Raw genomic sequence first — 19,019 nt, forward strand, 5'->3', positions numbered from 1 at the left:
TGTTGAGAATGAAGCCCGTGTATGTTGAATTTGTATTCAAGCTCTATGCTTATCAATTATGGTTTTAGTCAGAAGGATATCCTCAGACCTTGTGGAAGTGGGGATAGGATGGATAGGAAAAAGCTTGCCAGCCGTTGCTTTAGAAGTGTTGGAGGTCTTCAATGAAAGTGTGCTACTCTTTCCTTGTCTTCCTGGAAGACAAATGCAACAAGAGTGTAAAGGGCCAATGGTGGAGAGTGGTAAATAATTGGTTTATTTTTAAACCTTTACCTATTTTCTTGAACCTTTTCCTACATATTCTACTTAGGCCAGCCCATGGGCAGTAGAAGGTATATAAATTTGGGTATGATCGTAGGTATATTACAAGAACCCAAGGCTGGACATGAGTACTGCTAGGGCCTGAAGTCACCAGGCTCTCTTGCATCTCTGTAATGCTGCCTGGCTGTAGAGGCAGTGAAAAAGTGTGGGCATTGATTTCTCTCTGGGCTTCTTTTCAGGTTCATGTACTGGACTGACTGGGGAGCCAACCCAAAAATTGAATGTGCTGGTATGGATGCCTCAAACCGCTTGGTGATCATTTCCTCCAACCTGACATGGCCTAATGGCTTGGCCATTGACTATGAATCACAGCGCTTGTACTGGGCAGATGCAGGCATGAAGACCATCGAATATGCCAGTCTGGATGGAAGCAACAGGAAGGTAAGGAAGCCATCTTTGATGAGGAAGTCTGGGAGCCTGAGGTGTAAGTCCTAGAGCACAGAGTGCTGATGGCCCCTGCCTCTTTTTCCAGTTGAAAGGGAAATTTACAAATCAAAGCACACAGCTGCTTTCACTGGGAGAGAAGAGCTCCCTTTCAATTGCAAACTGTAATGGAAGCTCCTTTCGAGCGCTTGCTGTGACTGTATGTTATGATGTTGAGAGGGGGCAAGGGAAGCCTCTTCTCCTTAGTGACTTCTTAGTAATATTTTTTTGGGGGGGGCCTGGGGGCAATCTGACCAGGTGCTGATTGGGAGCAACCTGCCTCACCCCTTTGGACTTACTCTTTATGGCGAGAGAATCTACTGGACAGACTGGCAGGCCAAAAGCATCCAGAGCGCAGATAGACAGACTGGGCAGTCTCGAAAAACGCTGCAGGACAATCTGGAGAATCTTATGGATATTCATGTTTTCCATCGGCACAGGCCACAAGGTACAGAGCTCACCCCAAGCCACACTAAGCCGAGAGCTTGCTCAGGCTCTGCTGTGTGGCACTTCTCTTCTGCAAGAAGCTGACCTGTCAGCCTTCATTGTCTGAAGTGTCTGTGTGGAATATGAAAGCATGAGAGTTAACTCTCAACTTGATGTTTAAGGGCATTCTAGAATGCATTTCTATAGCTGTTGCATCCCTTTTTTGTGCAAGTGCCACTGGCTCATGGATTTCTTATTCTCTTTTCTATAGTACACACAGCTTGTGAAGTTAGCAATGGAGGCTGCAGTCACCTGTGCCTTTTGGCACCACTTCCAAAAGGTTATAGCTGTACCTGCCCTACAGGGATCAACCTGCAATCTGATGGCAAGACCTGCTCCCCTGGTGAGTCCTCTCTGTAGAATCCTCATTGCAGTTTTGTATCACAGCTATGTTTTGCCTCTGCCTTGTTAGAGAACAAAGTTCACTTTTATGTGCTTACCTACTTTACACCTTGAAAAACCCATTTGGTGCCTGTACCTTCAATTTGAGGGGGAATTACTGTGGAGAAACTTACTGGTTACTGGATTGATGAAGAAAAAATTTTTCTTGGAATTATGTTGGGTGACTAAACCAGATGCCACATTTTTCCCCGTACTTTTGCCCTAATCTTAAGGTGAATTCTTTAATTGCAAGGTACTATATTCTGATTGCACTCCTCCCATTGACCCACATTTGGAGGACTCTTTTAGTGGAAGGCACTTAGCTTCAGGCCATGATACATCCACTTTTTCTCTTTAGTGGGAAAAAAATGACTCCTAATTCCCATTTCCCCCACATATTAGAAGTAACTCTTGTATGAGTGCACTGCTTTTCAACTTGGATGTAAAGAAGCATTAAATGATGCTCAGTAAAGCTTCTGTACACAGACTGTCCATAAGCCAAGATCTGCCTGAGAGGCTTTCCCTTTTCCACTGAAGTGGATGTAACCTCCAGAATTTGATAAATACAATTGACTGAACTTGTTCCTTGCTAATATCTCTTCATTTTCAACTCTGCAGGAATGACCAGCTTTCTGATCTTTGCCAGAAGGACTGACGTCCGGATGGTCTCCCTGGATATCCCCTACTTTGCAGATGTTGTTGTCTCAGTCAATGTCACCATGAAGAACACCATTGCTATTGGTGTGGATCCTCGTGAAGGTCTGAACTGCTTAGTTTATCTGACTGTGTTTGAAAGGCAACAAGTGACTTCATATCTAAATGTCTGAGTAAACACCCAGACACAGATCTTACTGTAGTTTATGGATTTGGGTAGGTTTGGTTTTTTTCTAGTATGTGCTGCAAATAATTGCTTTCCAATAAGGAAAGGAATATCCTTATAGGAAATCAGAGAACTCCAAAACCATGGAAAAATGCTCCTGCTGTATTGAGTGAGATGGTTCTGTGTTTTGGATTTAAGAAAGCCTTCCTCCTGCTGAGGCCTTTTACAGCAGTAGAGCTGAGAGTGTGGCTGTTTGTGTATAGTAAAAATCTGATGCTGTGCTGGATGTAAACACATTGTTGCACAGTGAGGTAGATGATCTGATTGCTGTGGTCTGGGACATTTTGAGAAACCAGATGTGGGACTCTACTACTAGCTGGTAAAGTGTTACGTGTTCTCTGTCCTTGTGTGAAGATCAGACTGTCAGTACTCCTACATATTTGAGGGAGAACTGGAACAAGATAATTTGTACTGTTTTATCGCTTCAGCTTAATAATCTTCTTTCTGCTGTTATTCCTTTGCAGGCAGATCCATTTTGAATGGTGTAGCTGGTAGTCAGAGACTTGGATCAGTTTTTTAAGGATTTTGCTGTTTGTTTGTTGGGATTTGTTTTGGTTTTGTTTGGTTCTGAACTTTTTCAAGTTTCTTTTTGTTTTTCCATGCAGGAAAGGTTTACTGGTCAGACAGCACGCTACGGAAAATCAGTCGGGCTGCCCTTGATGGCTCACAGTTTGAGGACATCATCACTACAGGTGAGGGATATTTTGTTCTGAGAACCTCTTGCCTCCATGCTGCATGAAGAGTAATTCTCTGACACCCTGGTAGAATAAATTTTTGGCAGAAGGGCAAGCAAAGCCTAAAGCAATTGCCTGATGAGATGGACAAGAGGAATACCTGAAGTTCCTGACTAAGCTGGAAGAATAAGCTGTGACCAATATGTCTTTCTATTTTCTCAGGTCTGTTGACTACAGATGGGCTGGCTGTGGATGCTATTGGCAGGAAGATATATTGGACAGATACAGGAACTAACCGGATTGAAGTAGGCAACCTTGATGGCTCCATGAGGAAAGTCTTGATCTGGCAGAACCTGGACAGCCCTCGGGCAATAGCTTTATACCATGAGATGGGGTTAGTGTTGTCAAGAGATTATCTAGGGGTTAACACAGGACTTCTGATCTGCCTTTCCATAATACTTGCTGACCTTTCCCCAGGTATATGTACTGGACAGACTGGGGTGAGAATGCCAAGCTGGAACGCTCTGGGATGGATGGCTCTGGACGTGTGGTGTTGATTAGCAACAACTTGGGCTGGCCTAATGGACTGGCAGTGGATAAGGCTGGATCCCAGCTGCTCTGGGCCGATGCACACACTGAGGTCTGATTCTGTTTTTCGGCATTATTTGTCTTTGGATGTTTGGTAGCCTGGGGACTTTTTTGAAGCTCTTGAGCCAGCTATCAAAAGAACAAGGGAAATGTAAGCTTTTCTGAGGGCTTGGGCTATGGGGGAAGGGGGAACCTGAATAACATCACTTGCTTAGACTCTGTTTCCCTCTTGATATAGTAAGTGCTAGCAAGAGCAGCAGTGCCTTTAATATGGGGCTGATGTTTTACTTCTTCCTTTAGCGGATCGAGGCTGCAGATCTCAACGGTGCGAACCGTCGCACCCTGCTGTCTCCAGTGCAACATCCCTATGGCCTCACTTTGCTGGACTCTTACATCTACTGGACTGACTGGCAAACCCGCAGCATTCACAGGGCTGACAAGGACACTGGTGCCAATGTCATCTTGGTGAGGGCAAACTTGCCTGGCCTCATGGACATTCAAGCTGTTGATAGAGCGCGGCCCCTGGGTAAGTTCCTAGGCTGCCCCTAAATCACTGGGTGTCTGTGATGACTGGGGCAGTCCTTCAAAGCTGTCATTGAAAAAAGTCCTTTGATGTAAAGCACGAGTGATAGAGTAACTTCTCAAAAATCAGCTTTTCTTTTCTTCTTCCCTCTTCTTTAATTATTTTTACACTTTTCCCTGTTTACCCAACCCTAAAGGTCTAGTCTTTGTTTACTGCTGCATGCCTTTTGACACCGCTCATCCCATTTCCTTCACTGGATTGCACTGACAACCTCATTCTCACACACAGTAGAGTCATTTTCTTAGGAGGACTGAATGAGTTATGCCCTATTAGGCTTCACCAGAGTCTACTGGTATTGGACAATTTCCCTTTTATAACTCCAAAAGACACTAATTCCTCTTAAACTGGTTGCTGAAATCGTATTTCAAGTTCTGGTATTTTTTCCAAGTCATTGCAGGCTTCATCTTCCTGTCTGCCACTTTGCTTTGCAAAATCTCTACAGCTTTAGTTGCTCTTAATATATATCCTGCTCTCCAACTCTTCTGTAACAGAGTCAATTCTTTGTTACTCTTTGGGGATCCTATACAACCCCATCTTGCCTCCTTGTTCTTCAGTGGAAGTTGTTGCTTTGTGCTTTGGCTTTGTTTTGGTAGAATTTCCCCAATGTACTTCTACAGAAAACTGTGCTGCTTTTTCTGTGGTTACTAACAGCAGAACATCACTCTTTACAGTGTAACTTTGCAATATTACTTAAAGCTGACCAAAAGTCTAGCCATCGTATCCCCATTGTCTTCTTCCCACTCCCTGCACCTATCCTCTGAGCTCATTCCCTCCTAGTAAAGTAGTATGCCGGGTTTTTTACAATTAAAAAAAATGACCCTAATACGTCAGGCACTTTTAGTAGGCTTCTCTGATGCCTTTGTTTACTTGCCACTGTGTGCAGCTAAGTTGAAACAGAAGCTTCTTTGTCAGCCTGGCCTCTGGTGCATTGTCACACTGCTTCCCCACAGGGTTGGATCTTTCTGTCAGCATTACCATTTGTAGCTGTAATAAAGTTAAACTGCAGTTGCATGAATCTGTGGGCATTTGGCTGTTCCTTTTTCCATGGGAAAACTATGATTTGCAAGGAATGCAGGTCAAGATTTTGCATTTAGTGATTCCTCTTCTTCTGGGCCTTCCTATTCTCCTTGCCAGCCATGAATCTCGGAGAGGAAGGGAGAGTGTCTCTGTATGAAGGGCTGTAGATTCCCAGCAAGGCTGGGATGGTAAGGATGAACTCAGCTACTACCAAGTTGTGTGTGTACGTAGCCTTTAATATAAAGCTTTGGTCTGTGGGATCCTTAGACTATGCTTTCCCTGTTTCTAAAGGCTTCAATAAATGCGGAGTTCGTAATGGTGGCTGCTCCCACCTTTGCTTGCCTCATCCCACTGGTTTCTCCTGTGCCTGCCCCACTGGTATCCAGCTGAAGAGAGATGAGCAGACATGTGACTCTTCTCCAGAGACCTACCTACTTTTCTCTAGCCGTGCTTCCATCCGTCGTATCTCGCTGGACACCAGTGACCACACAGATGTGCACATACCTGTTCCTGAGCTGAACAATGTCATTTCTCTGGACTATGATAGTGTGGATGGCAAGATTTACTACACAGATGTATTTCTTGATGTTATCAGGTAGGTACGAGTTATCTGCTCGGCCAGTGCCCAGGTCACCCAGCAACTTGTGCTGATTGTGGCACGGTGAGCCATACAGTGAGTGTGCCAGTAAATTGGGTAGAATGAGATGCTTTGCTACACCATATGATGTATGTTGTCATTGAACTAAATGCTGAAGGTGTGTTTAACGTAATGGAGACTGTGGGGAAAAAGGTATTAGGGAAGTCGGAGCATGCAGTGGCCCTGCGGTTGATGGTGATAACATATGGGGATGTGAAGGTTTTCCAGGAGCTACCCATTCCTCACTGCCATTTGTCATTTGTTTCCATCCAGACGGGCTGATCTGAATGGCAGCAACATGGAAACTGTTATTGGTCAGGGTTTGAAGACTACGGATGGCCTGGCAGTGGACTGGGTTGCCAGGAACCTCTACTGGACAGACACAGGACGCAATACCATTGAAGTAGCCAGACTGGATGGAAGCTCCAGGAAAGTGCTGATCAATAACAGCCTCGATGAGCCCCGAGCCATTGCTGTCTTTCCCAAGAAGGGGTAGGTATGGAGTTATTGGTGGGGCAGGGAGAAGGGCTGTACAGAGGCAGATTGGAAGAGGAGGTTGTGGAAGCAAGAAGAGATGTACCATGTGAATCTGCAGGTACCAGCAAGGGGCTGACTCCAAGTGACATATAGTCAGGCAGATGGTGAATTTGAAGTCTGAGAACCAGACTACAGACCATATTATCTTTTTTGAACCAAAGAATCTGGCCGTTTCATTCATAACTGAAACTTTCATTAGGATAAATGAAATGATCTTTTATTCTTCCTTTTATCTTCTCAGGTACCTCTTCTGGACAGATTGGGGTCACATTGCTAAAATTGAACGGGCAAGCTTGGATGGCTCTGAACAAAAAATCCTGATTAACACTGACCTAGGGTGGCCCAATGGATTGACTTTGGATTATGACACCAGGAGGTCAGTGAAAGATTTTCTTATACTTGCATAGGTTTAAGGGATGTAATGAATTTTTTAGCCCTCTTAGCTTTGTTTATTGGAGTAGCACTGTATGTTTGGGTTTGTTTTAGGGATGGTTTGCTTTTTGTTGGGTTGGTTTTTTTGTGGTTTTTTTCTGATCCATCTTATGATTCCATGATCTTGGCTAGTGAATGACTAGAGAGTGAAGAGGGGTTGCATAGATGGAAGCTCATCTCTTTCTCTGTTCCTTCAGAATATACTGGGTTGATGCACACCTTGATCGCATAGAGAGTTGTGATCTCAATGGGAAGCTACGGCAAGTGTTGGTCAGCCAGGTGTCACATCCTTTTGCTCTGACACAGGTGAGAAGATTCTCCCACTGCCGCTGTTCTCCATAGTGTGTTGATGAGTTTGCACAGTGGAGTTTGGGGCCGGGGAAGTGTTATAGCCTGGGGAAACCAAGATGGCTGAGGGGAGTACTTATATCTTCTCTGGAGCTAACAAAGGAAGTTTGTCTGAACTCCTGTGGGGTGTAGACAGTAATCTTCTTTATGATAAGAGGGTAAGGGTTTGAAAAGGCCTTTGTTTTGGGCCTTCTGCCACTGGGATATGTTTTTTTTATGGGTATCTTGTGTCTACACGGCTAAACATGCTAACAGCTATGATTTTTCTTTGCTGTTTCCCTGAGCAGCAGGATAGATGGATATATTGGACTGACTGGCAGACGAAATCTATCCAAAGAGTGGACAAGTACTCTGGACGGAACAAAGAGACAGTCTTGGCCAATGTTGAGGGATTGATGGATATCATTGTGGTTTCCCCTCAGAGGCAGACAGGTAAATGAGAGGACCTTGATTCAGGCAAATGCTAATTGTAGACAAAAGGAACTCTGAAACCACTGTGCTACTATGGATGTCAAGTGAAGATAACATCCTTTCTTATACTCAGATTATTAATACATCTTCCCTCAGCACATTCCTTGTCCACCTCTGACTTTTCAGTCAAGTGCATCTAAATGGTGTTCTGTTAGAGGTTTGATTAGCAAATGTCACTTTCTGTGTTGTTCACCTGACATTGTGTTAAAACAGAAGAATGGGAGCTTTTTATTTTTGTATCTGTGCAACTGTGTTGTCTGGGCTTTTATCTAAGGATTTCCAGTGCCTTTATTTCAAGACTGCCCTAATCCAATCAGTATCTGGCTGTTGTCATCACTTTGTTAGCAGTCAGACGAAGAGCATGTGCCAAAAATAGTAACTTGCTGGATTTCTACGAAGTTGTCTCTGGCTGAGCAAGAAAAAAGGTGGTTGCTCTGATCTCCTCCCTGATCATGTGCAACACATTTAGAAAATTGTTTATTCCTTCCAGGTACTAATGCTTGTGGAGTGAACAACGGAGGCTGCACTCACCTCTGCTTTGCCAGGGCTTCTGACTTTATCTGCGCATGTCCAGATGAACCAGATGGGCAGCCCTGTTCTACCAGTGAGTTTACTGAGTGTCCCTTGGGTAGTAGCTTCCATAAGTGAGCCACTACTACTGCTTATGCAGTGGCAAACAGAGCAGCTGAGGCTCTCCAGTGTATAAGTCTTATGCAGAGTTGTATACTGGAAATGAGGCGGGTGGTTGTGAGCAATGGAGCTGCCTTCTGCTGACAGACTGGGTTTGAGATGAGAAAGCTGCTCATATAATTTTTTAGAGAGTTTCAGAAATGGCTAGTCAGACTTATTCGTCTGTCCCACAATGTTGGGGTCCTGCTTATTCTTCTCTGTTGTTCTAGTTCCTGGTGTGGTGCCTCCTGGTCCTGAACCAACCAGTGTAAGGGAGAGAAGTCAAACACCACCCAGCAGAGTAGATACCTCAACAACCAAACCTCTCACGTCTCTGGAAGCAGCGGAAGGAAAGTAAGTGCTCTTGTTCTCTTGGAACTGGGGTGTGAAAGTCACAGCTTTTGCAAGGTGCCACATGCAAGCCCCCTCTGGTTGTCATCATCCAAATGTACCTATCCCTAGCCAAAAGAGGCTATTCCAGCTCCAGATTTCATGTTCTTAATGGGGGGAACATTATAACAAAGAATGCAGAACACTGTTGAGCTGGCAAGAAAGAGGTGCAGAATCTTTCTGTCTGTTTTGTTGAAATTGTGTCTAGGCTGACTGTTAAAATCCTCCTGAAGTGCTGAAGTGTTAAAATCCTCCTTACGCCATGTGTCATTTATTTGATTGATTTTTGAACTCCTAATTTTAAGAACTCTTTTCTGAGAGGAGGACAAGGGAGTGTTGCTTTAATTAACTGACACATGATAGACCTAAGCCAGACATCTGAGGAAGTGCTTCTGCCCTGGCTACAATGGGATATCTTGCTTGGGGCAGAACAGAAAATTGGCGGCTCTAATATTTAAAGTTACAATGTAGGTAGTTAAGAGACTTTTTTTCTGCTAATTCCCTACAGCCTGCTATTTATACAGCTCAGAAAAAAATTATGTTCTACTATATGGCTGAATTATTTACAAGACAAAACTTCTACTTTGTTGAGTGTGATTCATTGGATAGAAATGTCTTAGTGCTGACTCGGAGATGTTTTGATTTTTGCTTCAGCACAGATGCTGAAATTTGTTTTCTGATACATACACATGTACACCTGTGTACCTGAGAGGTGAATCTAGAATGACTTAGATATAAGGATATTGCAGACTGATGATTGATACATACATGCATGCACCCCTGTATAAATGTGTATATGGTCCTCTCTTCTCTGGATACAGAAGAATACTGAAGAAGAGAAAGAAAGACGTCTGTTGTTGAACTGGAAATTGAAGGGATATCAGTGCTAGCCCATTCCATTCTGTTTTTTGATACCTTTGATACTGTTGATTCTACTTGCAGTAACTGTTTTTCCTTCTGTCATTCAGCTGCTCTGACAAAGATGCTAGGCAAGGCTTGTGTACTCATGCCAACGAGGCAGTCTTGGCAACCATGGGTGAGTTCCCTTCTTTAACTCCTCTCCACCAGGGTTGTTCCTCCAGATGTGCCAAGGGCATTCAGTCCATGGTGTCTGAAATACAGATTTCTGAAACTCAGATTTTAATTACTCAAATGCCCACTGAGCAGAGCAAAGTGCATCTAAGGATGAACATCAGCCATAGACATTTATTAGCCTCTACAGACTTTTCCAAATGACACTTTGGAATGAAGAATAGTTCTGTTTTCTTTCATCCTATACATCATCCATTGGGTTCTTCCCATTAATGATGCTCTTCTTCACTGTCCCCTTTGTGTTTAGTTGAAAATGATTGACTAGGCTAATTGTTTCCCACTGCAGGAGTAACCTAACTCTTCCTTTTCAAACACTGTTACAGAGATCTCAATGCTCCTTGGTTTGCTGAGGCCTGAGTGGGAGGAAAGGTTGTAATATGTTTGGTTTCATATGAAGCCAAACAAAGTCCTCTGTTAAACCTTGATGTGCTGACATTTTGCTTTACATACTTCTGTATGGGTAAACCCCCCACATTAGGCATTACACCAAGGTCAGTATTATCCAGTGAAAGTTGATTGCATAAATTACCCTTGGTGTTCACTTTCAGGAGAAGGACTGCATGTCAGCTACATTATTGGAGGTCTTCTCAGCATCTTGTTGATTTTGCTGCTTATTGCTGCTTTAATTATATATAGGTAAGTGATCTTTTTTCCCCCTCTCCTGGGCAATAGGAAACTCTAGGGTTGTAGGAGAAGAAAGCTCCTGAAAGTACTTAATCTTTCTTTATTGTCATTTACAATCCTTTTGTTCTCCATTGGAAGCAGTGCTTGATGATTTTATTTGCAAGGTTTGAATCCTGTGCCTCTGAAGTGTTGAGAATACGGTTCTATTATCTGAAGCCTTATTTTCTGCAGAGACCTCATAAGTTATGGACAGGGATGGGAGATAATTCATATCACAGTAGATGTATGAGCTCATGTGCTTTCTGCCAGATAACTTCACCAGTTCCTCCCAGTATAGCTTTTGTGGTTACATGGCAGTGCCTTGCTGTACTTGTAGCTAGTAAATGGACTAGTAGCTGAAGAGCCCAGTGAAGCCAGCATTTCCTCTTTGAGGGAAGTGAAAATTACTGGAGCTTTCCACTTGCTGAGCACTCAGGAACTTTGGATCCTGGCAGTGGGACCCCGTGTCTTTTCTGACTGCTTTCTCCCTCTAGGCATAATAAGTCCAAGTTCACGGACCCTGGGGTGGGGAACCTAACCTACAGTAATCCCTCATATCGGACATCTACCCAGGAGGTGAAGATTGAATCGATTCCCAAACCAACCATGTACAACCAGTTGTGCTATAAGAAAGAGGTAAGAGCTGCTACTAAGGACATGAGAGCCCAGCTCAGGCTGCTGTTGAGTATTACAGACCTCAGTATGTGAAAACATTGCAACTTGTCAGCATTTACTTCTAGGACATAGGAGAACAGCTTCAATGAATTGTTGAGACTGCTATGGAGATCAGCAGCACTTCTGTCCCAGTGAGCTGTAGTGAATTTGACCTGTCTTTAGTTTTCTGCTTCTTTCCCACTCACACAAGTGTCTTGTATTTCATGTGCATTGGTTGCTGGCCCTCAGAGTACATGAGTAAATTGTAATTGTCTTCCTTGGATACAGGTCTCAGTTAGTGACTGTTGCACCAAGGTTGCTTTGGACAGTCACCAGGGGAACCAGGCAGCCAGAAGGGGTTTGGTAACAAAAATGTGGCTCCTGGCTGTGCACTGCCTGGAAGGGGTGGGATAGATTAAAAACCAGAGCCCTCATTAAATAGAGCATTTTCAAGGCCCTCAGAGGTCCACACTTCTGGCCGCAGGATGGAGAGGGTTTAATATGATATCTTGCAGCACTTAGTTTCTCCTTTCTTTTTTCCTCAGAAGCTTTCTTATCACTCAGATAGCTTCTCATCTTCCCTCTTCTGATTTCCGTCCACATCCTCACGTCAGGTATCACTACTCTGTGTGTTTGATCCTGCCTCCCTCACCCAAGCTCTGTTGTGTGGCTCAAGCGCTGTCCCATACTAATTGCTCTTTCTTGGTTTTTTTCCCCTCCCACTTTTATGTCCTTAAACCAGCTCTACTGTCTGTCAAGAAAGTATAAGTAATTCTCTATGGCAGATTCTTTGGTCTGGGCTTTGGCTACTCATACTCCGTATATGAGATTTGAAAAAGATAATTTCTGTAGGACTATGTATGATAATCTGTTAGATCACTTAGTTCCTCTAGCAGGGATCACAGCAAGACTATGCAGGAGAGAGTTTTCCCAGACTTGGTTTTTCAAAGTTACTATGCAATAGATTTCCCAAACTTTCATGCCATTTTAGCCTTACCTACAAAGGATAAACCAGGATTATTTATCTGGGAATCTAAATCCTTTCCACTTTTCTCTGAATTCTGATGCTCCTAGATGTACCCAAATGTATATTTCCCCACTCCCTCTACCTCCCACTCAGGGATATATCAGATGTTCTAATACTCCTTATTTGTAAGTGAGCCAAGTTAGGCAGATTTCACTATTTTAATCTCAGTGTGGTCCCTTTAGCCTGTATCACTATGAGACTCTGATTCAACAGTGGTATTCCAGCTGTGCTTTCCTGAGAGGGAAATCTAGAATGACTCAGATGTAAATATATTGCAGACCTAGACTTGATTCCTTGTCTACTTTTACCATGAGGTTTTCTGTCTGTTCCTGCTTCCCATTTTGTTTGGTGGGGTTTTTTCTTCCTTTTTAGGTTCAGTGTTCTTACTGTTTGCTGTCAGGGAATATGTGTAGTTGAATTAGAGGAGCGAGCTCATCCTCATTCCCCTTCCATGATTTGAAGTCTTATGGAATTTGGAATGAGAGCTCTTGCAGGAAGAATTCATCTAGGGGTGGTAAAGAACTGAAGGGAAAGTTAGAATGGGTTCTGCCATTGTGGCAGTTAAAGCCAGTGGCTGTTTACATTGAGGTCCAGCTTTTTGTCTGCTTCACTGTCTTCATTCCAGCTCTGCATTGCTCTTTGCCATATTTTTCCATAGATGTATTATTTTCATTCATCTGTCTGCTCCCTAGACTGGTCCTGACCACAGCTACACTAAGGAGAAGATCAAGATTGTGGAGGGGATATGCCTTTTATCCAGTGATGATTCCGAATGGGATGACCTTAAGCAGATTCGGAGCTCTCGAGGAGGGATCCTCCGGGACCACGTCTGTATGAAGACAGACACGGTCTCTATCCAGGCTAGTTCTGGTTCACTGGATGACACCGAAACTGAGCAGCTGCTACAGGAAGAACAGTCTGAATGCAGCAGTGTGAACACAGCAGCAGCCACTCCTGAACGGCGTGGCTCACTCCCAGACACGGGCTGGAAACACCAACGCAAGCCCTCCACGGAGAGTGAGGTCTAAAGTGCAAGTGACTTGGAAATCGCTCTGACCCTCCCTACCCTCCGCTCTGCACAAAAAAGACAGGACTCTGCCTGCTAGGCAAGGAAGGGCACAGAGACCAGCCTCTGTCACAAGAGGCCCTGAGACTGTGACTGCCTTTCAGCAAGGAGCTTGGGCAGCTGTGCTGTTGTGGTTGGAGAGGGAGGATGGGTGGGTTGGAACCCAGAGACCCTTTTGACTCATTTTCACTGTCTGTGGTTTATTTATATGTTCCCTTTTCCTGGAAGCTGCCACGTTAACTTTTGCAGTGACTCCCCTGGCCTGAATCTGGTTCAGAGTTCGTGTTCCCTGGCAACCTGCAAGTCCGGTGCCATCCAGCTCACGGTCAATGCCCATGAAGAGAGCAGAGCTGCCTCATTGCTGGCTCCTGGTCACAAAAGTATCTCTAGTCATTCCAGCACTAGCAGCACTCTTTGAGGCTTGGTGTTGAGGGGTTTCTGACTTGAGAGAGGTCTTGGTATAGATGGGGTATACTTTGGGGCTCAAGAGGACACTGACACAGCATCAGGTCACCTTTTAAATGGCATAAAGAGGGTCACCACAGTTGCCATGACTCACCTTGTGAGAGCATCACTGCTTACTTTTTCATCTGCTACTAAAAACTTTAAGGAATGCTCAGATTGGAGCACTGTGTCTGTTGCTGGCAGTGGACACTGCTCCCGTTCTCCCCTTTCCTGTTAAAACATGTTTCTACTCTGGAAAAACAAGAGTCAGCAAATGGCCCTTTCAGAACTGTTCCCTGTGGGTACTGGAGTCTGAGTGCTGAACTTAAGGGAAGAAGAGGTTGGTATTTATCTTAGCTCTGCAGAGATAATGGGAGGAAATGGATCTCAGCAAGACCTGAATTCTGCTTGACTTAGCATAACTGATATATAAAAAATGAAAATCTGCTGGGTCCCCACCAGTCCCAATTCTGCAAGGTCCCAATTATCTTGGCCTTTAGGACCTTTGACTACCATAATAATGGACAAGAGAATTCCTAGGTTGAGTCTGAGGGGAATGCTCAGTGCAGATAGTTAGGAACTGCTTTATTACTAGGCTGAGCCCATTTGACCTAGAATGGGAGACAATAATCAGGGAGCTGCAAGGGCCATTTTAAGTAGTTGTTTATCAGATAGAATTGCACTTTAAATTCTTCTGTTACCACTAAATAGCTGTCCTTGCCAAGTAATTTTTCCCATCAGCTGCACGAGCTTCAGTTGTTCTCTGGCCTTCAAGGCCCTTACCCTCTAGGGAATGTCATCCTACCCTTGCAGCTACAGCCCAGCAGCATTTGGAGCTGAGGCTTGCATGCTCCCAAGGACTGTTGCCACCTTTTCATATTCTCTTGTCATCTGTTTGTTGAGAAGGAAAAAAGATAGAGAAAATATCTCTTGACACTTCTTCAAAAATGAGATTTATATTAACCCCTCAAGTCACATGGATACCATCACGGTAAAACATTAAGCGTTAAGCCAGATACTTGGAAGCAGAACTTTCCAGTGAAGAATTTCTCACTGCAAACTCTGTAACCTCTTTATCGCTTAGAAAGAGGTCAAGTACATTCCCACCCATGGTGTAAAGAGAGCAAAACATACACTAGGGGTATAGTTTAGAGATAGAGGGAGGGTGCATCTCCCATGTGATATTTTTCCAGCTGGTAAAAAAAAAAAAGGAAAATCATCCTATGCTGCTCTAACATTGTTTATAAACTAACAGGCCAGCTACCCCTGAAAAACACAACAGTTGCCAGTGGGTTGGCTGTACTTTTCACAGCAGAGGTAGCTTTGCAGAAGGGGGAAGGTTGCGGCTTCGACCTGGCTAGGTGGCTTGAAATTCTGTCCATAACTGCACCATTGGGCTGACTGGTGTATATTCCTGTGGAAAATGAACTGGAGCTAAGGCTTGGAAATTTCCCTGTGTTAATGTGGGATTCTTCCCTATTCCCAGAGGGATTTATTTTTTTTTTTAATTAGATTTTTATTTAATTATTTATTTGATTGACTCCAGCCTGGGAAGCATTGATTTCGTTGGGCAGAGGCACTTTTGGATTGAGGTGTGGACTCGACTGGGAACTGAGAGAGGAGTGTGTATCTGACACAGACCTTGCCCGTCTAAGCCACCTTACGCAGGAACACCACCAGAGGGCTCAAGTGTAGGCAGAAGAATCGATTTGAAAAGAAACCATGTGTAGGGGCAGGGGCATCAGGGCTGGGAGTGAGGGGATTGAGGAGGAAGGCTCTGACTTGTAGGAGAGCAGGGTTTCTTTGAGTTTTGGGATGAGTTGTTTGGGGGGTTTTTTTGCTCCAATAGCTTTAGTGAGCATGCACCAAAATCATGAAGTGGGACAGGGGTGAAGGGAAACATCTGCCCAGACCTGTCACTTGAGGTTCAGTCAGCCTGTTAAAATAAGTGCTGTCCGAATCACAAGTGTTGAGTGGAAAGGAAAAACACAGTTAGTCTTTTCAACAACTCATGGTGCTTGTAATCTCCACCTTGATCAATATTCTCTGCTGCTTCTTAGGAGGGACCCTGCACACTCCAGCCTAACAACCATTCATAACTGCTCTCTGCTCCCTTCCTCAAATTATTATGGTGAAAAGGAGCAACAACATGTCGCACAGCCTGTCCTCTATCAGCGAGGTGGGCAGAAATTAGTGTCTTTTTCCTAGACAGCCCCAGTGAGATGCTGTCTAGGGGTTGCATCATGGTTTCCTGTTCTGGGGAAGAGAAGACCCTCGTTGCACTTAGGATGTAAAGAATGTAGAAAGGCTACTGGAGGATGATCTCTTGAGCACTGATTTACTATGTAAAAAGCAAACCTCTCTCCTGTCTGTCCTGAGCTAAGGTCAGTGATTTCCGTGTGTTCCTGTGTAATGGTTTTAACGTTACTCACTGGAGACATTGGACTTTCTGGAGTTATTTAACCACTGTGTTCAGTATTTTAGGGGTTGATGATAATTTAATATAAATTTAGCTTTTCTTAACCACTCTGCCTGGCTTTTGGTTGTGAATCATGCATGTTATTTGGACTCTCCTTTGAAAGAGGAGCTCCCAGACCTGTTTGCACAGAACCTCAATTTTGCTTCATTTGAGAGGAGCAAGAAGGTAGAAACAGATCTGTGTTCTTAGAATAACCTGATTGTAGCACACACTGTAGCACACCCTGTGACTTTGAATGAAGGGCTCAATATCTGCAGTCGCTTTTGCAAATTCCTGCACACACATAATACCTCTCACTCTGCCCCCACCTTGCTTTTTTTCTTTTTTTTTTCCCTTTCCCCCTCCCCCATTATAACACAGCAACAGCAGAAGAGGATGTTCTTTTTGGAATGTATTAGGACTGTAGAGAGGTATCAAGGCTCTGCCCAGTGGAAAATAAAGCTCTGAAGAAGAGCTGGTTTTTCTGTCTGTAAGGGGTTTTGTTCAAGCTTCTGTTGCATTTTTTTGTAACCAAGAGTTTCAATAGTGCAAAAGGCTGAGTAATGAATGAAACATCCACTAATAACTGACACTGCAGTACTGGTGCTAATCTTGTAACACATTCTGTCCCTTTTTGATGAAAGAAGTATGTAAAACATTTAAAACATTTTAGCTCTATTCCTGCTCATTTCACAGTTGAAGCACAGTGCAGAAGTGATTTCAGTCAGGTCATGAAAAAATATAATCACCTCACTTTTTAAAAAATTGATGGTGCTTACACAGCGTGGTGGGGGGAGAGAAGGCACTATAAGATTAACTGCAGTTGTATGCATGGCACTCTGCTGTCCCTTGTCTTCTATTCCAATTACCCCTAAGAATTTTTCCTTCAATTTCTTCGGCTGAAGTGAAGAAACAAAGGAGTGAAAACACTGTACTCCAACAGCACAGGATTCACAGAATAGATAAGGTTGGAAGGGACCACAGTGGGTCATGTGGTCCAACCTCCTTGCTCAAGCAGGGTCATCCCAGAGCCCATGGCACAGGATTGTGTTCAGACAGTTATAGAATATCTCCGGTGAGGGAGGCTCCACAACCCCTCCGGGCCACCTGTCCCAGTCCACAGTCACCTACACAGTAAAGCAGTCCTTCCTCGTGTTCAGGTGAAACTTCCTGTGCATCAGTTTCTGTCCGTTGCCCCGTCCTGTTGCTCGGCACCACCGAGAAGAGCCCGGATCCGTCCTCTTGACACCGTACCTTCAGATACTGATAGACATCGATGAGGTCCCCTCTCAGTCTCCTCTTCAGTCACTGTTTTGCAAACTCAGTGACCGCAGTAAAGAGGAGAAAGGCCGTTCCCCTTAAACGGGACGTTCCCCAAGGCTGAATCAACCGGCTCTGAGCTGCTTTAGCCCTTGGCCAAAGGGTCGGGCCGCCTGACGCGGCTGCCTCAGGACCTCACCAGAGCCTCTCGCTAGGCGCACCGGGCCCCGCCGCCGCCCCGCGCCCTTACTGGGGACCCGACGGCGGCCTCTCCGCGGCCCGTCCCGCTGGTTGCTGGGGGCGGGGCCGGGCTGGTGCCGCTCGAGGACGCCCCCGGCGCGGTGCGGCGCGCGCTCTCCCCGCGGAGCGTGCCCCCGGTGCGGCGCGCGCTCTCCCGGCGGCGCCGCGGTGTCGGGAGCGCGCGGGGAGCACGCGCTGCGGCTGCCGGTTCAAACGGGCCAATCAGGCGCGCGGGCACGAGCGCGGGCGGGGCCGGCGGCGACCAATGGGCGCGGCGGACACTGGGAGGTGCGGGCGGTGCTGGCGATTTCAAACCCCGCCGAGCAGCCGCTGGACCGTCGCCGGCCCGACCTGCGGGGCCCAGGTGAGATTCGCCGGCCCTGTCACTTCCACGGGGGAGCCCCAGCCCCTGCCCCGTCCGCTCCCCGGGCCCGCGGGAGGGTGGATAGGCCTCTCTCTGCCGCCGGGCCTGAGCCTCCCCGCCTCTCGCAGGGCCCAGGCGGAGGCGCAGCCCCCGCGGCGCGGACATTCTCCCGCGGGCATGGCTTGGGCCCGCGGGCTGCGCCGGCACCCGCCCGCGGGGCCCGGCGGGGTGAGGGCCGCGGCTGGTGGCGGTGGGAGGCCGCGGCCTGTGCCGCACCGCGGGGGCGCAGCGGGTGCCGCTCGCTCGGGCCGCCCGCGCAGCGAGGGACGAATGGGGGTCGCGGGTCGCCGCCGTCCTGTCCTCGTTGTGGCCTGAGAGCTACCGGGGGTGGGTGCCTGCGGGGGAGGCGGCCGGTGCGGTGGGCAGGGGCCGGGGGGGAGCCGAGCGCGGCCGCCTCCCACCGCCCTGCGAGGGAAATGCGGACCGAGCGCCTTCTGGCCCCCGAGGCTGCGTGCGGGATCGGGTCCCCCTCTAAAATGTCCTAAGGTAGACGTTCCCTGGGGTAATTGTAATCTTAAAGCGAAGATCACGAGCTCGTCTCTGTTTCTGCAACTCTGTTGTCGAGTGTAGGTGTTAAGTCTTGAATCGCCAGGGCCCCCAGCCAGGAGGTGCTTCCTGTTGAATCCTCTCTAGTGTTTGCAAAGAGGGACTGGATAGGAATATGGACCCCATGTTTACCCCACACACCTTTTCCCCATTTCATTTGATTCTATTTCTGAATCAGAGAGAGTCTTGTGATTCTTCTAGAGCCAGTAGTTTTCAGGTTGGTGTACAGAGGATTTTCCTCCTGAATTTAGACCCCCGCCAGTGAGAGACACGAAGTTTTGCATGGCAGAGGCTGAGGAATGAAACTTCTG

At 46.1% G+C, this 19,019-nt stretch overlaps 2 protein-coding genes and 1 long non-coding RNA gene across 10 annotated transcripts in view; 2 read left to right on the forward strand and 1 right to left on the reverse strand.

Annotated features, from left to right (window-relative positions):
• Positions 1-16,309, forward strand: part of LRP4 (LDL receptor related protein 4) — an 82,153-nt gene extending 65,844 nt beyond the window's left edge. For 2 of the 3 annotated variants that reach the window (XM_027719487.2, XM_027719488.2), the window contains exons 20-38: positions 498-699; positions 1,000-1,189; positions 1,439-1,570; positions 2,227-2,367; positions 3,094-3,180; positions 3,385-3,556; positions 3,640-3,802; positions 4,051-4,276; positions 5,642-5,945; positions 6,261-6,479; positions 6,766-6,900; positions 7,154-7,262; positions 7,592-7,736; positions 8,266-8,379; positions 8,675-8,798; positions 9,803-9,870; positions 10,475-10,562; positions 11,084-11,225; positions 12,963-16,309. In XM_027719487.2, the coding sequence (XP_027575288.1) occupies positions 498-699; positions 1,000-1,189; positions 1,439-1,570; positions 2,227-2,367; positions 3,094-3,180; positions 3,385-3,556; positions 3,640-3,802; positions 4,051-4,276; positions 5,642-5,945; positions 6,261-6,479; positions 6,766-6,900; positions 7,154-7,262; positions 7,592-7,736; positions 8,266-8,379; positions 8,675-8,798; positions 9,803-9,870; positions 10,475-10,562; positions 11,084-11,225; positions 12,963-13,298 (3,097 nt within the window). In that variant the 3' untranslated portion in view covers positions 13,299-16,309. Of the gene's footprint in view, positions 1-497; positions 700-999; positions 1,190-1,438; positions 1,571-2,226; positions 2,368-3,093; positions 3,181-3,384; positions 3,557-3,639; positions 3,803-4,050; positions 4,277-5,641; positions 5,946-6,260; positions 6,480-6,765; positions 6,901-7,153; positions 7,263-7,591; positions 7,737-8,265; positions 8,380-8,674; positions 8,799-9,802; positions 9,871-10,474; positions 10,563-11,083; positions 11,226-11,788; positions 11,858-12,962 lie in introns of all 3 variants that reach the window. The other variant, XM_027719493.2, reaches the window with a different exon arrangement.
• Positions 9,537-9,970, reverse strand: LOC120322586. The gene is made up of 2 exons (XR_005562384.1): positions 9,750-9,970; positions 9,537-9,662 (listed from the first exon to the last, which is right to left on the reverse strand). It is a non-coding gene; the product is annotated as an uncharacterized LOC120322586 (long non-coding RNA).
• A 1,691-nt stretch (positions 16,310-18,000) lies between the features above and the next one.
• CKAP5 (cytoskeleton associated protein 5) overlaps positions 18,001-19,019 on the forward strand; it is a 76,052-nt gene continuing 75,033 nt past the window's right edge. For all 6 annotated transcript variants that reach the window (XM_039378296.1, XM_039378295.1, XM_027719480.2 and 3 more), the window contains exon 1: positions 18,001-18,102. The gene's annotated coding sequence lies outside the window, so the exon portion shown is untranslated. The remainder of the gene's footprint in view (positions 18,103-19,019) is intronic.

The sequence above is a fragment of the Pipra filicauda genome, unplaced genomic scaffold, assembly GCF_003945595.2.
Source record: "Pipra filicauda isolate LSUMZ 115617 unplaced genomic scaffold, ASM394559v2 scaffold133_size2016399_pilon, whole genome shotgun sequence".
Lineage (NCBI taxonomy): Eukaryota > Metazoa > Chordata > Aves > Passeriformes > Pipridae > Pipra > Pipra filicauda.